The 17,500-nt window shown below is 44.3% G+C and overlaps 1 protein-coding gene across 1 annotated transcript in view; it reads left to right on the top strand.

The window, feature by feature from the left end:
* Nucleotides 1-17,500, top strand: part of ush2a (Usher syndrome 2A (autosomal recessive, mild)) — a gene marked incomplete at both ends in the record, with an annotated part of 469,579 nt that overhangs the window by 317,249 nt on the left and 134,830 nt on the right. Inside the window, 1 exon segment of the mRNA XM_084308263.1 lies at nt 3,935-4,158. Within this exon segment, the coding sequence (XP_084164389.1) occupies nt 3,935-4,158 (224 nt within the window).

The following is a 17,500-nucleotide window of genomic DNA, read 5'->3' as shown; positions in this document are numbered from 1 at the left end:
TGGGAGTCCACATCACAGAGGACCTGACATGGTCTACACACATAGATTCTGTGGTGAAAAAGGCGAAACAGCGCCTCTATCACCTGAGACAGCTACTCCGGGGCTGTAGAGAGCATTCTGACTGGAAACATCACTGCCTGGTTTGGAAACAGCACGGCACAGGACAGGAAGGCACTCCAGAGAGTGGTGCGCTCAGCTGAGCGTACTACGGGTATTGCACTACCACCTCTGCAGGACTTATATAACAGGAGGTGCAAATCCAGAGCCTGCAGAATTATGAAAGACCCTCACCACCCCAACAACAGCCTGTTTAAGCTGCTGCGGTCACACGCTGCAAGAACAGAGAGACTCCGACTCAGCTCCTTCCCCCAGGCCATCAGAACACTGAACACGGAACTCTCCACTCACAAATACAGATGAGCACACACACACACACACACACACACACACACACACACACACACACACACACACACACACACACACACACACACACACACACACACACACACACACACACACACACACACACACACACACACACACACACACACACACACACACACACACACACACACACACACACACACACACACACACACACACACACACACACACACACACACACACACACACACACACACACACACACACACACACACCACACACACACACACACACACACACACACACACACACACACACACACACACACACACACACAGGGCCGGACTGGGGAAATAATTCATACCGGGAGATATAGCGCGAAATATAGCCCCAGTCAGGCCACTTTTTAAGCGGGGGGTCTGGGGGTCCTCCACCAGGATTTTTTTTGTTACAAAGACTTAATTTCCTGCATTCTGGTGAATTTTAGTGCATGTGAATCACAAACTAATGAGCCAACAATTGCGTAGTACAATGTACTGTTATGGACCTCAAATACAACTGTTGTGGCACTAGCAATGCTACTCTCTCCACCTTCAAAAAGAAAAAAGCAAGAGCACAACATATTTTTCTATTTACTATTATAATACAGTTAACCACTCTCTCCTGTAAGGGCCTTTCTTTTTCTTTGTTTTATCCCTCTCTCCTCCACCCTTTCTCTTTCTTCCACTGTCCATCTTGACATCAACGTTAATTGACTTTCGCTCTACTGTATCTCTCCCGAGTCCCTCACTACCTGGCTCATTGCCTGGCTGTTATTCTGCATCTGAGTGCCGTCTGCCATTCCATTCGCCGCCTCCGCTGTCAATCAGTTGTATCGCCTGGTCCCGCCTCCACCAATCACAAGCGGCAGCACGGCTCCATTGTGTGTGTGTGATCCGCCGGCCCGTGAGAGAGAGAGTCAGATAGTTCTCCAACTCTGTGGCAGACAGTGAAATCCTGGTTGTTCCCCACCCATCTAGGTTATCTAACTATCGCGCCGCGCCGCCGCCACAACTGGAAACAATCGCCTGGCAAAAAAAAAAAAAAAATTATAATAATACATTTTTTTTTTTTTTTATATATATATACAATTCTTTTTTTTTTAATCTGTGCAGGCCAGGCCAGGCCACTGGGAAAACTCCCGGTGCTCCCGATGACCAGTCCGGGCCTGCACACACACACACACACACACACACACACACACACACACACACACACACACACACACACACACACACACACACACACACACACACACACACACACACACACACACACACACACACACACACACACACACTCATGCGGCAACCGCTAAAACAATCACAAACAATAGTTTAGATGCATTAAGAGTTAACATTGTAAATTGTATATTGCATAGTAGTGTATATAAGAACCAGTTTCTCAGGAACCTAGCATGTCTTTTTTTACCATGCATATCTTGTGTCTTATCTATTTTTTTTTTGTATGCCTATTTTATTCTATTTTATTATTGTATTTTGCACAATCAATGCGGGCATGACCACCCACATTTCACTGTATGCCCTGGTATGTGACAAATAAACCTCTTGATTCTTCTTCTTGATTTCAGTGAGCCTCAGTCAGCTTGTACAGACAGTTGCTGGAACCCATTCGTTTGTGGCTAATTAATATGAGGAGCATCTTAGATTGTGCAGAAAAATAGGGTTCCAAAAATCTGAACTATACTTCTAAGTAGATCTGGGCCTAAATTAGGTTCCATGTTGAAAATAAGTCCTTGCCAAAGAGTATTTAAAGTTTACATTAGCTGACGCTTTTATCCAAAGCGACTTACAAGTTATGTACGACAAGTCATCAGGAAGGGTACAACTCTATCAGCTGAGTAACAATGTTCATCAAAGTGTTGAGTGCTACAGTGTAGGTTAGTTTATTAGGACAAGTACATGACAGTAAGGTTAGTTAGGGTTAGATTTGAATTATTTTATTTTTATTTTTTTTTCAGTTAAATTCACACAGGACTAGAAACTAGTTTCATAAACCAGACTGTTGACTATTGCAGACAGTTCATGTTAGGTAAATAATGGTTATCCAGCAGTAACTGAAGGGAATTTACGTTGAAACCAAAACTGTACTTAAAGTACTGGCTCCAGTACTGCATTGCAGGAATTCCCTTAAAGTGGTGATCCGCAAGATCCTCACTTTTGTTTGTTTTGGTGACATCTATTGGTGATAAGCGCTCGTCGCTGTTTTTGCATTTAGCCATTTCCATCTTGAAAACCTAACTACTGACAAACTGTTGTTGCTGCTGGTGGTGACGTAAAACACATCACACTACCTGTGCGCTGGATGATTTTCCAAGGAATACATTTGAAACACAGAGCAGTACCAGGGGACATGAGGAATGAAAAATGCAGGATATTTGATATTCACCTGCAAAACAGTTATGGGGCGAGCAGGGCGGGGTGGGGGTGGCGGATACCGTGTGTATTTAAAATGTCACCTTGCTGTTGAAGGTTGAAGCAGTGGCAGACGTCACCTATCACTGTCAGAGATGGCAGCTCTCAGAGAAACACGCCTTCTTGCCCCCCACCCTCCGCCCCACCCCCCAATACTCCAACAGCATGGCCTGAATACTATTACTGTATGGAGGAAGAGGGTGGGGCAGGAGAGATGAGAGGGGGAGAGAGGAATCGAGGGGAAAGGAGAGGAGGGTTTGGCAGGAGAGGAGGGAAGATAGGGATTGGAGGGTATGAAAGAGAAGAACAGAACAGGGGATAAGCGATAGGGAGGGGAGGATAAGAGGGAGAGAGTCAGAGACGAGGTGAGGGTTGGGAGGAGGAAGAGAGGGAGGAGAGATAAGAAGAGATAGGGAGGGGAGGACAAGAGAAAAGGGTCAGTAAGTGGAGTGGTGAAGGCCTCTGGGTGTGAGTTATGTTGTTGGCTAATGGAAGCATGCAGCTCTTTCATTTCATCTAGTTTTAATTATGTATTTCACTGCACCTCTTTCTAACCTTGTATTGAACGGGCTGTTTTTGGTGGGTGTAGCACCGACTTTTACATTCATTATTCCCTTAGATTAGGTAGGCAGTGTTACTGGCTACAAAAAGGACAGCTCACTTATTTATTAAAGCTCATTGACTGCTTGCGAACAGTTTGTTAAGGCTTGTTAATGTGACAACCTTTATCAGGTAACAACCCGGGCAAGGAATACCTAAATAACATTTCACTCTGCCAAATCCTTAGCAAGACTATTATGAGACCTTTAAAACCATGTTGAACCTCTGAAATGTGTGAACATGTTATAATAATAATAATAATAAAAAAAAAATAAAAAAAAAAAAATAATAATAATAATAATAATAATAATAATAATAATAATAATAATAATAATAATAATAATAATAATAATAATAATAATAATAATAATAATAATAATAATAATAATAATAATAATAATAATAATAATAATAATAATAATAATAATAATTTGATTCAAATAAAGCATTTAAATGTGTGTATCTGTCTTTAGGTTTTGTCTGCTGCGGCAACGACTACATCAACTCGTCCACCTCTCTGTGCTGTATTGGCCATGATGGATCTCCCACAATGCACCCTGCTGGCAATGCCACAGTAACGCTGCAGTGCTGTGGTGCAAACATCATTCACCAGGAAGAGGAATGCTGCAATGGGATTGGCTACAACCCCCGACGACATGTGTGTGCTGGTCAACCCACCCCTGGACTGGTAACAGAGGTGAGTGAATGTGTGTGTGTGTGTGTGTGTGTGTGCGTGCGTGCGTGCGTGCGTGCGTGCGTGCGTGCGTGCGTGCGTCTGTCTGTCTGCCTGCCTGCCTGCCTGCCTGCCTGCCTGCCTGCCTGCCTGCCTGCCTGCCTGCCTGCCTGCCTGCCTGCCTGCCTGCCTGCCTGCCTGCCTGCCTGCCTGTCTGTCTGCCTGCCTGCCTGCCTGCCTGCCTGCCTGCCTGCCTGCCTGCCTGCCTGCCTGCCTGCCTGCCTGCCTGCCTGCCTGCCTGCCTGCCTGCCTGCCTGCCTGTCTGTCTGCCTGCCTGCCTGCCTGCCTGCCTGCCTGCCTGCCTGCCTGCCTGCCTGCCTGCCTGCCTGCCTGCCTGCCTGCCTGCCTGCCTGCCTGCCTGTCTGTCTGTCTGTCTGTCTGTCTGTCTGTCTGTCTTCACACCTAGGGGCCCCAGCTTGTCCTATGGGAACCCCCTACGGCACACCATGCATCAGCCTCTTCCAGCCACCACCCAGGCATGTGCCTATCCTGTCATATCGGTTATGCAAACGGAGTATATTGCTCTAATTACGACTATTGAAGATAGTCAAAATAGTAGTCAAGGACAATTTCAATGTTCGTGTGAGCTATACAAATAAGGCTAGTATTTCTAGAGGGTCTGAACCATAATTAAAACCTTGTTTGTGTGTAAGAGATCACACAAACATGCTATGACCTCACAAAGACAGAGCCCCATTCATTGTTTATGGAGCCCCAGACACAAAAGAAACAACAAGATGTCCCCTAACTTCAAACCGATGGCAGCACACAAGAAAAGGTGTGTTTACTATACCGAGTGCGGCAGCCTAGTGTTCCAATTACACCGAACTAAAGATCCCTAGAGATGTGTTCTTCTTTACACATCTGCATTGTTAGAATTTCAAAATAATGTGCATAGAAAAAAAAAGTTGTATTTGCCTCCGACCGCAGTAGATACGTTCAAATGACACAGACACACACACGCATGCACACATGCGCACGCACGCACGCACGCACACACACACACACACACACACACACACACACACACACACACACACACACACACACACACACACACACACACACACACACACACACACACACACACACACACACACACACACACACACACACACACACACACACACACACACACACACACACACAGGCAGGCGCACACTCATAGCTCTCTTACCTCCGGAACTGTACGACTGGGGACCATGCACATCTCCCCAGTCCTTCATCCCTACACTGGCAAGGACCACAATGGAAATAAGCTCTGAGCTTGTTTGTGTCCATCCTTGGCAGTATTTCCAGACTGTGCTTCTGTCACATGTTATTTTATATATTGTCAAATAAAGTCATTCATTCAGTCATTCATTCATTAATTCAGTCAGTCATTCAGTCATTCATCCAGTCAGTCATTCAGTCAGTCAGTCATTCAGTCATTCAGTCATTCATTCAGTCAGTCATTCAGTCATTCATTCAGTCAGTCATTCATTCATTCACTCCCGGTAAAACAAATTATTAATTTCAAGATCATCATGTTCACTTACAAAGCCCTAAACGGTCTCGCCCCAGCTTACATCAAGGAACTCCTGGTCCAATCAGCAAGCTCCAGATCCCTCAGATCAAACAGTCAAATCTGCCTTAATCTGCCTTAATTTACCACATTCAAGACTGGTGACGTAGGGAAACCGGCCATCCGCAGTTGCAGCGCCGAAACTCTGGAACAAGCTCCCACTCAACATAAAATCTGCAAGCACTCTACAGACTTTTAAGGCCATGCTCAAAGCCCACCTTTTCGCCCAAAAAAAATCCTTGAGCTAGTTTTGTGTTGTAGTATGGTACAGGTGTATTATGTCCGTCTGTTCTCTGTCTGCTTGGTTGTCCTGCATGTATTTTTTCTGTTTTCCTATTGTTCCTGTCTTTCTGTTTCTACCCCGGGCCGATGTAACTATCGGTTGACAGGCGCAATATAGATAAATGTATCATATTATATCATAGCTGAGTGGTAATGTCTGCAATGCGGAAGATCAGAGTTGTGTGGCTGTCTTCGAACAACGTTTGTGGCACCAGAGTAAATGAGATGTTATTTTCCAGTATCACCCAATCTGTGAAGCTCCGCTGGTCCATTCAACAGAATAGTGGGCTGTGCCAAAGCAAGAAATATGGTTTAATACGAGCTGACACTAAAGAACCTGCCCAATAGTAGTCAATTCTAGGCAGCCAACGTTTGTTTATTCAATGGAATTGACTAGAATGTAACAGTTGTATATGATTATGGTTGACCGATTTAGAATTGACAGCTGTCGATGCTGTCTAATGCTGTTCCAATGAATGTCTTTCACCCGTGCTCACTCACCTCCAATCCATCTCTCTCTCTCGCAGTTGGAATGTTGTGACACTTCAAACTCCAAAGTTGCACAGGATTGATAATAGTTCTAATGATATTGTATTTTCCAAAAGAAAGTATCCGGGGAAATTATTAGGAAACAAAACCTTTGTTCAGCTCTGTTTCAAAATAAATACTAAAGGCTGTAATAGTGGGTACAAGGAAGGAAGATCATTAGAGGAGAACACTGAAGTGTGCGAGGTCCACTGATTTTCCTGTACACATGACATACCTAGTTGTTGCCTTTTCAAACAGTTTGTGAGATAAATGTGCAGACCATCTGTAGCCAAACCCATTGTGAGACCAACTGAAGTCCTACATGATGTCCTATTTGTAAATAGCTGTGAAAGTAACTCTATGACAGTAATGGCATAATGCAACACACATCTGTCATACACAGGGCTTGACACCCGCCACCCGCCAAGTGCGGGTAGAATTCGGCTGTGGCGGGTAACTCCGTCATTCTACCGGCCACAGTAGCGGGTGACTTTTTTTCTATGAAAAAAAAACATTGTAGTCTACAAAAGGCATCGGCAATAATTAAGTCAATCCAGGTGATACTACATAATACTACAACTCCCAGGAGGACTGGGTGCGCACAGTGTGCTCATTCATTGGCCCATCCACTTCGCCCTATCGCGTGTGTCGTGTTGCCTCCATGTGACAGCTGAACGAACGCTGTTAACGTTAGCTCAACTGGTTAGTGCGACCGACTCATCCATAGTTTACTTTACAGACAGTTAGCTAACGTTACAATGTGGCGGAATATTGTGAAAAGACCGGGTGAACCAAACCATCAACAAACAGAAAAGAGAATGTGACCGATACCGACTATTTGTGGATGTGCGAGTAAGTAAACAAACTAACATGTATTATGTAACGTGTATTATTAAACTAATATTACGGTGTTTGTTAGCTAGCTAGCCACATTAATTTAACATTATTACATGGCGTTTTCACATTCGCCGAAATGCTTGCTTGTGATTGGTCAATAGCGCGAGTCAGAGGTCCGATATTACACAATAATGACCGCTGTGGGACAATAATGACCGCTGTGCGCAGCTGTTCGCAATCAAGCCCACTGACATCAGTGCAATCAGACACTGCCGGCTGCCGGGGAAGCTGCTGGGGGGCGGAGCGACGAGCACTCAGCGGAGCCAGAACCAGTGTTGCGAGTCGATGTAAAATGAATTAGGTATATTGTTAGTAAGTTAGCCATGTAATAAGCGGGATAATGTATAGCTATACTCGATCATTGTCGCCGAGGCGGCTCGGTATTTTAAACTGTGTCGGTCAATTATTTTGCGACAATGACCTCGTAGCTATACATTATCCCTTACTTAAGAAGCATAAGGGCTCGAGACTAACAGTCCTGGCCACCCTCTCAGTCAAGATAGCACTCGCAAATATATGCTGCACATTATCTCTGAGTTAGCTCTCAGCACCATGGACAGCTGCCCCATATCTCTCTCTCTCTCTCTCTCTCTCTCTCTCTCTCTCTCTCTCTCTCTCTCTCTCTCTCTCTCTCTCTCTCTCTCTCTCTCTCTCTCTCTCTCTCTCTCTCTCTCTCTCTCTCTCTCTCTCACACACACACTGAATAGAGGACTAGACATCAAAGCAAATATTGGTAACAATATATCACAGTGCTCTACAATTTAATTAATTAAGTTTGTACTTAGTTTTTGTAATTACATACTCATTGTTACACAGTGTACTTACCGCATTACACTTCCTTAACATTAACAATAACCCTAACTATATTCCTAATCCTACACCCCGACCTTATTCCTAGGTATTGACTATTGAGTCAATTCAATGCAGTAAGTACATTGCAACAATGAATAAGTACAATACTTGTTATACTGTCATTACACAGTACACTACTGAAACTTTTTGGGTGGGGGCGCGAGTGTGGGGATTTTTGGCAGGTGAAAATGCTGAGTGGCTAGTGACTTTGGAAAACCACTAGCCACAGTGGCTAGTGAGCCAAAAAGTTAATGTCAAGCCCTGGTCATACATACTATTATTTATTATTCATTTTACCTACACTCAAGTTGCCATTTTCTTCCGGTGCGCACCTGTTATACAGATTATGCATGTTCTTAAACATAATTCCAAGTAGTGAAGCAGAAGGGAACACTATCTATTGACCAGAGGCTCAGCGGCTCAGCGGTGCTTGGATGTAGATTCAACACACATTGACACATTCCACACTGCAGGCAGACCTGGCTGATAACACAGCCTCAATATATTTTTTGCATATTTACTAGTGCTGTCAGGCGATAAAAAAAATTATCTAATTAATTACAGGATTTGTAATTAATTAATCTAATTAATTGCATTTTAATCGCATAACCATTTTAGGCCTGATATTCTATATTCTATATTTCAAATTGCATTTGTCCGGATGGCAGAATTAAGTACTATATCTACAAAACCTTCTGTTTAATCATCTTCCCTTTATTCATTTGCTTAGATTTTTCAGGTCTGGTAAATTTTAGCATGGTGTTATTCACAGTCAAAGATAAAAAAATAAAAAATAAAATTGAATTGATATTCTCATTTGGTTCATAGATAGAATAGAAATACTTTTATTATCCCGTGGGAAATTTGACAAACATTACATTACAATTCAAGTCAAGTCAAGAGTTTTAATTGTCACGGCATACAAGTATACAATGAAATGCGGGTGGTCTTACCCGCAACGATGTGCAATACAGTGGTACAACATATAATAGAATCCAATAAAAAACAACATTGTGCAATAAACAGGTAACAGGTAACATGGTGTGACATCTCGGTATCTGTACATAGTTATTTACAGAGCATATAGGACATGCTAGGTAGCTTTGGTAGTGCAATACACTGTTCCTGTTATTCTAATTTAAAGTGGCCTTTCCTTTTGGCCATATGTGTGCGGCATGAGTGTGTGCCCGCTCATGTTAAAGTGTTAAGTGGCTGCTAGTGTGTGAGCGTGCACAGCGTGCGTGTCGTGTGTGTGTTCATGTGTGCTTGTGTGTGGATAGTTCAGTGTTCTGTGGCACTCAATGTTCATTGTTCAGGGCTCTGATGGCCTGGGGGAAGAAGCTGAGCCTAAGCCGCTCTGTCCTAGTAGCTGGGGTTCGCAGGCGTCTGCCTGACCTCAGCAGCTGGAACAGGCTGTTATTGGGGTGGTGAGGGTCTTTCATTATCCTGCAGGCTCTGGATTTGCACCTCTTGTTGTATAGAACCTGCAGGGGAGGTAGTGCAATACCCGTGGTACGCTCGGCTGAGCGCACCACTCTCTGTAGGGCCTTCTTGTCTTGTGCCGTGCTGTTTCCATACCAGGCAGTGATGTTTCCGGTCAAGATGCTCTCTACAGCTCCTGAGTAGAAGGACTGGAGTATCTTCCCCGATACTCTGAACTTCCTTAACTGTCTCAGGTGGTAGAGGCGCTGTTTCGCCTTCTTTACTACTGTGTCTATGTGTGTTGACCATGTCAGATCCTCTGAGATGTGGACCCCCAGGTACTTAAAGCTGCTCACCCTGTCCACGGTAGCCCCGTTAATCATCAGTGGTGTGTGTGTCTCCTGCTGTTCTCTCCTATAATCCACGATCAGCTCCTTGGTTTTACCAATGTTCAGGAGCAGGCTGTTGTCCTGGCACCAGCGTTCCAGTACCTCAACCTCCTCCCGGTAGGCCTTCTCGTCGTTGTCCGAGATCAGCCCCACCACCACTGTGTCGTCTGCGAACTTCACTATGGAGTTGGAGCTGAACTTGGCCACACAGTCGTGTGTGTAGAGTGAGTACAGCAGGGGGCTTAGAACACAGCCCTGGGGGGACCCGATGCTCAGGGTGATGGTGTTGGAGGTCTGACCCCCCACCCTGACCGCCTGGGGTCTTTCACTCAGAAAGTCCAGTACCCAGGCGCTCAGGGCAGAGCTCAGACCCAGCTCGATCAGCTTGTCCACCAGTCTGGTGGGGACTATGGTGTTGAACGCTGAGCTGTAGTCAATGAACAACAGTCTCACATAGCCCCCCTTCTGACGGTCAAGGTGGGAGAGGGTGCTGTGCAGTACCTGGGAGACCGCATCATCAGTGGACCTGTTTGTCCTGTATGCAAATTGCATAGGGTCCATATCACTGGGGAGGGAGGCACAAATGTGGTCCTTGACCAGCCTCTCAAAACATTTCATGACCACAGAGGTGAGTGCCACCGGTCTGTAGTCATTTGGACATGTTGGGGAGGGTTTCTTCGGTACAGGGATGATGGTAGACATCTTGAAGCAGGCAGGGACCACTGACTCCGCCAGGGATTGATTAAATATGGCAGTGAACACCGGGGCAAGCTGGTTGGCACAGGACTTAATTATGCGTCCTGTTATACCATCTGGGCCAGCAGCCTTCCTGGTGTTCACCTGCATAAATGCTCTTCTCACACTGTGTACCGTCAATGAGAGAGCGTCCCCGCCCCCCCGCGGATGCCCCCCCCCCCCCTCCACAACAGCCGGCGCACCAGTGACGTCACTAGCCATTGGGCTAGCAGTGCCACTGTTTGCACCAAACCGTGCGTAGAAGGTGTTGAGCTGGTCCGCAAGGGAGGCGTCGTCGCTCCACATTGAGGGGGCGCTGACTTTGTAGTCAGTTATAGCCCTCAGTCCCTGCCATAAGCCTCTTGTGTCATTCTGTGCCATTTGTGCCTCCATCTGTCGGCATACGTCCTCTTAGCAAGTTTGACAGCCTTGCGCAGAGTGTAGACTGTTGTCTTGTACTCTTCCATGTTTCCTGACTCTCTGCCCCGGTTATAAGCAGTGGTGCGAGAGTTCAGGGCTGCTCTGATGGTACTGTCCACCCATGGTTTCTGGTTTGGGAACACCCTCGCCTTCTTTGTGGGGACGATACTATCAGCCAGTGTTGTTATGATTGACACCACAGCGTCTGTGTAATCGCTGACGTCACTGTTACTCCTCCTGAACATTCCCCAGTCGGCGATGTCTAGTGCGTGGCCTCTGATTGGTCGTCCCATTTTTTTACCTCACGTGACACGGCGGCGTCACGTGATCTCTGTTTATATGCTGGGACCAGCAAGATGGCGGCATGATCCGACGTGTTTGTTGCTCCGGCTAATGGTGGAGCCGGTACAGCCTTGTATCCGGCTCTGAACGGGGTGTAACAGTGGTCGAGTGTATTTCCTCCCCTTGTGGAGCAGACGATGTGCTGGAAGAAAGACGGCATGACTTTCTTCAGATTCGCCTGATTGAAGCCCCCGGCTACGATCATGGCTGCGTCCGGATGCTTGATCTGGTGTGTGTTCAGATGTTCGTGTAGTTCCCCTAGCGCCCTGCCGACGTTCGCCTGGGGGTGGATGTACACTGCAGTCATGATCACTGCAGTGAATTCGCGCGGAAGATGGAACGGGCGACATTGGACCAAGCCTAGTAACAGACACAGTATTTCTGACACTGGGAATACATTCACTGAGATCCATAGATGTCCCTAGAATCATATACCAAGAACATGCAAATGGACCATTTAAAAAAAAATTCTATAAATGTTTATTCTACGTTCTTATGGAATGAATGAGATAAAAACTTTTTTTTTTGTGTGTTAATTTTCATAATGCGATCATTTGCTGTGTAATTAATTAATCTAATTAACGTGATAAACTGACAGCCCTAATATTTACAAATCAAATTCAGTTTTGAAAATAAGATGATAGAAAACATTCCAATTTACACAAATCGACTCTTTAATTTTTGACCTAATTGTAACGTCCCCCCCGGTCCTGCTGGACCAGACGGTAACTTTCCCCCCGGTTCGGCTGGACCAGGCATTGGACTTTCACAACCTCCTTTCAGAAACAATACACCACTGCACAATACACCACTGCCATCTGGTGGCCTGATCCAGATGTTGCAGCTCTGGGGTCAGGCCATTCAGCTATGTTATATTATTTGCACCAATCTGTGTTTTGTACATTTGTTGTCTTTGTTGTTGGTATTGTTTCCACTGTTTTAGTGTTGTGTTCCTACGGTCTGTGTTTTGTAAATGTGCTCTAGTCTTGTGTGTCTCAGTTTGTACATTTGTTTCTAGTTTATTCCCCTGTGTTTCAGTTTTGTGTTGTTTTGTTACCACAGCTGTGTCTATTCAACAATCACCCTCTTGTCTCTAATTAGTGTTTGTATTTAAGTGTTGTCAGCCCAGCATCCATTGATGGGTCATTACTTCCTGTTACCCTTGTTTCCGTGTTGTCATTCGTGAAGCTTCCCTGTATCCTGTGTTTCCTGTAATTTAAGTAAAGTTTGATTATCACTATGCCGTCTCCTGCCTACTCTCTCCAAGCTCTCCATGTTTACATCTGCATCTGGGTTCCAGTCATCATGCCATCTAAGCGTAATCGTAACACCTAATAAGGAAAGGAGGTTTCTTGCCTATTGCCAAAAATTTTTGCTTGCACGATAATCCAGGTTTGGTTGTAGCAGGACAGATTATTTCTTTAATATATTGGTTATATTAGTGGTTTTGCATACATACTAATAAAGGCTAGATAAGACATACTTAAACCAGGTGGACAAGTACAATGCCGGTACCTAAATGTTTTTGAATCAATTATAATAATAACAATGAAGCTTATCCCTAACCCCCTCCGCCAATTAAACATTAGGGAAATACTTGTATTCATATTTTACTGTTATCACTGCTAACACCGGGTTCCATATTCTAAAATACTCTGTATCTCAGCAGTAGATTGTATTCTACATGCTAAATGTCCACCAATTCCACCATGGTCTCAAACTGGGAGGCTGAGTCAGATTTCCACAGTTTCAAAATCACTTGGCAAACATCTCTTGTGGTCTACATTTTTCATGGTTAGACCACAGTTTTAGGAATAGGATATCACCAAAGATTTCCATTTATCTTTTCGGTAATGACTCAAAAGTGTTATGGTTTGAAACCGACCCCAACAGCACGGCACAGACAGGTAGTTCAGAGTTAGCCAAAGACTAGGGCGTATTTATTTTTGAAACAGGAATGAGCGAGATAACAAATAGAACAAACAAAGGGGAGAATGTTCTTGGCAGAGTTGTCTGCGGCTCTGCAGATCGTCCCGGTATTGAGATGGTGAAGCGGCGTAGCGCCACTGCCTCTGCGGCTCTGCAGCTACTCCAGGATCCAACTCGGGGAGGAACGGAGAGAGAGAGAGAGTGGTCAAAAACAAGCCAACGGAATACAGAGGCAGTCCAGTCCTCCTTAGCTGAGTCCAGTATAAACACACGTGACTTAATCTTCAGTGTTACCAACACACAAGTTTAGCTGAGCCCAGTACAATCCCACGTGACTTAATCTTCAGTGTTACCAACACACAAGTTTAGCTGAGTCCAGTACAAAACAAAAACGGCAAATCTTCAGTGTTATCCAAACACACAGAAAACAGAGAATCCAAAAGGTTCGTTCCAAAAACTCACCAAAGCGCAAATGCGCAAAGCGGGCAACGAGGCACAGCTCCAACGGATGATAGAGATACACAACAGCGGCGACTTCCATGGACGTCCTGAAGAAAAACAGACGAGGCACAACAACGGGGGGAACAGGCAGTAGCAGTGGAAATCCAAAACGACCCGACAACGATTGACAGAAAGACCCGAGTATATGAAAGGCTCTGGGCGCTGATTACAAACAACCGACAGGTGCGTGACTGCAATTGGTACTTGACCTAGAAGCGTGTGGTGGCAATGAGCCAATCCTCCTCACAGTACCTTGAAGCGTGTGGCGGGAATGGGCCAATCCTCACAAAAAGGATCTTGGATCAGGATATTTTATATATAATAATATAGCACTCATCAGTTACTATGACATTGTTTATCATTACATACTATGCCTGTAGTTAAATGCTGAAAAAAAGGGAACACAATTAACTTTTTGGCTAACCAGCTAAGGTGGCGGATAGATTTAAAAAAAAAACTACCAGCCAGAGATTTTTTACTGACCAAAAATTATAAAGCTTTTTAGTACATCTCCATATGTTATGTGTTATTTCTTCACTACACGCTATGTTAGTGCTTGTGCCAGCACAGGAGATAATATTATTATTAGAGATGTCCGATATTATTGACCTACCGATATTATCGGCCGATATCGGCATTAAAATGTGATATCGGAAAATATCGGTTTTCAAACGGTATGCTTTATTACATTTCTATAACCTTTATTTACCCAGGCAAGCAAGTAAGAACAAATTCTGATTTTATTTATTGTCAAAAGTATGCATAATGTTGTGTTAATTCCACAACAAGAGATATGTAATGTTAATTACCTGAAATTATTAAATTTGTTGGGGGGGAAACCCTGCATATATCGGTATCGGTTGATATCGGTTGATATCGGTATCGGAAATTAAGAGTTGGACAATATCGGTATATCGGTATCGGTAAAAAAGCAGATTTAAAGGTTTAAATATATAGATGACATATTGCGCATTTTATGACATTGAGCGCTGCCATTTCCATTGCAAAGACGGCACATAAGTAATAATGCGATGCGTCGGTCCTGAATATGCAAATCGACAAAATTGTTCAACTCATCGTCGCAGCGCTACAAATGAGGCAAAGTGTCCATTTAAAAAGATGGCAGGATGAAGTGATCCTTCTTAAAAGCAGTAGGAGGCCTAGGTGATGAGAAGAGGAGAGCAGGGAGAGAAGTCATAGAGGTTTGGCTATTTTTAATGGCCAGCCAGGGAGGCAGGTCAGACCTGTCTCCATTTTCATATTATGTTCATATGCCTAATCAAGGAGAGAGGTCATGTTTTTTTGTTTAATTTCTCTATGTTCTCATTAAGTTTGTTCAGCTTTTCAGTAAACTTGATTTTAAATTGGACCCTTGGGTTTCTGGATATTTGTATGCCCAGAAATGGTATACTGTTAGAGACTGTGTGGTGGTCAGACATATTGGATCAGCTGATAGGGATTTTTAATAGTATAACCTGAAACATCTCCAAAGGAGTTAATACGCTGGAGTAGGTGTGCGATTGATTACTCTGGGTCAGACACAAAGAGAGCAATGTCATCTGCATATAGGGAGATCCTATGATCAACTCCACCTAGCATTGTTGGTTTAAGGAGGTCATGCTCGCTTATGCTGATTGTGAGGAGTTCAATGGATAACACAAAGAGGAGCGTTGAAAGAGGATAGCCCCGCTGTGTCCCACTCTGAAGGGAGAAAGGGGTGATCTATCTTAACGCTAGAACAGCTGGGCCTGTCACATGACACTTTTTGAATTTTAGAATTCCAATAACTTAATAAAAAAGATACAAAAAAGATCCTTGACTTTTCAAAAAATTTGTTATTTAAACATCTGCAATTTTAGAATAAAAAAAAAATATGCAGGAAAAAATGTGTTTAGATGTTGTTTAGTGTGGTGGTTTTCAGTTATATAACCTCATTCACAGAGCTCAGAGGAGGACTGTTAGTGTCAAATCAACTGAGCCAAGTTTTCTTGATTGCCATATCTGGCTTTTGTCGCTTTCCACATGTTTCATGAATAGAACAATACAACGTTACTGTGATGCAGGAATGTGCAAAATGTCTTAGTAGCTTAAGCAGCAGTTTGCTACCCCCCTCCCCAGATTGATCTCCCCTCTTTCTGTCTCTCCTCTCCTCCTGTCCCTGCACTGAGCGCACGCCTTCACTTACATGCCAATTCCAGGAATATGATTTATAGATATCATTTATCTAATCTGTTCAAAGGTTGTCATGAGTTGTCATGGTATGGCAAATACAAATGCAGTTACTAGTGATTTGCAGGCATTGTGGAGATATTGAGGAAGAAAAACTTTTCTCCAGACACACACTGGTCCAAAAATGAATGTATATTAAAAGGTATGGCTACTGTAGGTATCTTTTGACGCAGGACTTGATGGTAGTGTCCGTTTAACAATCAGACACGTCCGACGTCCTGCTCTATAAAGCTGATTTTGTTTTCAGAACATCACGCAAATTTATTAGATTCGATTCAATTAAACGTTATTGTCAAAGAACAACTAAATGTTATGGGCAGCTTACATATTAGTCTACAGGCTGTGTAAAAAGAACAGACAGCACTGGTTTAGCAGGGGAGGGAAGGTTGGTCGTTTGATCAGTTTCATCCTGTTTCAGCAAGAGAGACATATTTGCATTATACAGTGCTGGTGGGAGCTTCTCAAATTCAATTGAGTGAGCGAGCGTCCAATGTAGTATCTGAGTTATCTGACCAACAGATCTCTTGTAGAACTCAATAACAAAACCGTCTGGACCCGGGCTCTTCGGACTTTGCATTGATCTAATAGATGCCATGCTTTCAGCAGTGGACAGTTCTGAATGTAGGGCCTCACAGGAGGCACTGTTCAGGTTTGGTACGTCCAGATCTTTAACATGCATTAATATCTCCCTTATGGGCGGCACGGTTGTGTAGTGGTTAACACCGTCGCCTTACAGCTAGAAGGTCCAGGGTTCGATTCCCACTTGCCACTTCCCACTTCCCAGGTTGCCGCGTTGCCAGTTACCCAGGTGGGGTATCTCCCGGGCGCTTCTGTTTGGAGTTTGGATGTTCTCCCCATGCTCGCAAGGGTTTCCTCTCCATAATATCAACCCAATCGAAAAACATGCAGAACAGATCGCTAACGATGTCGCGTCCCTGCCGAAAATGGACAGGAGCACTTGGATTGGTCCCCGGGCTCAGCCCCACGCCGCAGCCCATGTCTGCTCCCGGCTTCCCTTCGGGGGAAGGACGACGGGATGGGTCAAGCGCAGAGACAAAATGTAATCGGCGACCCAAATAATTGCATGTGTGTTCCTGTGTATGCCGCCCATCACATGTGGACATTGTCAATGTGTGCAATGAATAAAGACTTTTTCTTCTCTTCCTTAGCTTTAGAGCTGTATACTGTAGCTCTTCATAATACTATTTAAAGTGGT

Source organism: Notolepis coatsorum (genome assembly GCF_963971535.1).
Source record: "Notolepis coatsorum genome assembly, chromosome: 2".
Taxonomy (NCBI): domain Eukaryota; kingdom Metazoa; phylum Chordata; class Actinopteri; order Aulopiformes; family Paralepididae; genus Notolepis; species Notolepis coatsorum.
Note: the sequence above shows the minus strand (reverse complement) of the source record. Positions and strands in the feature narration are given on the sequence as shown.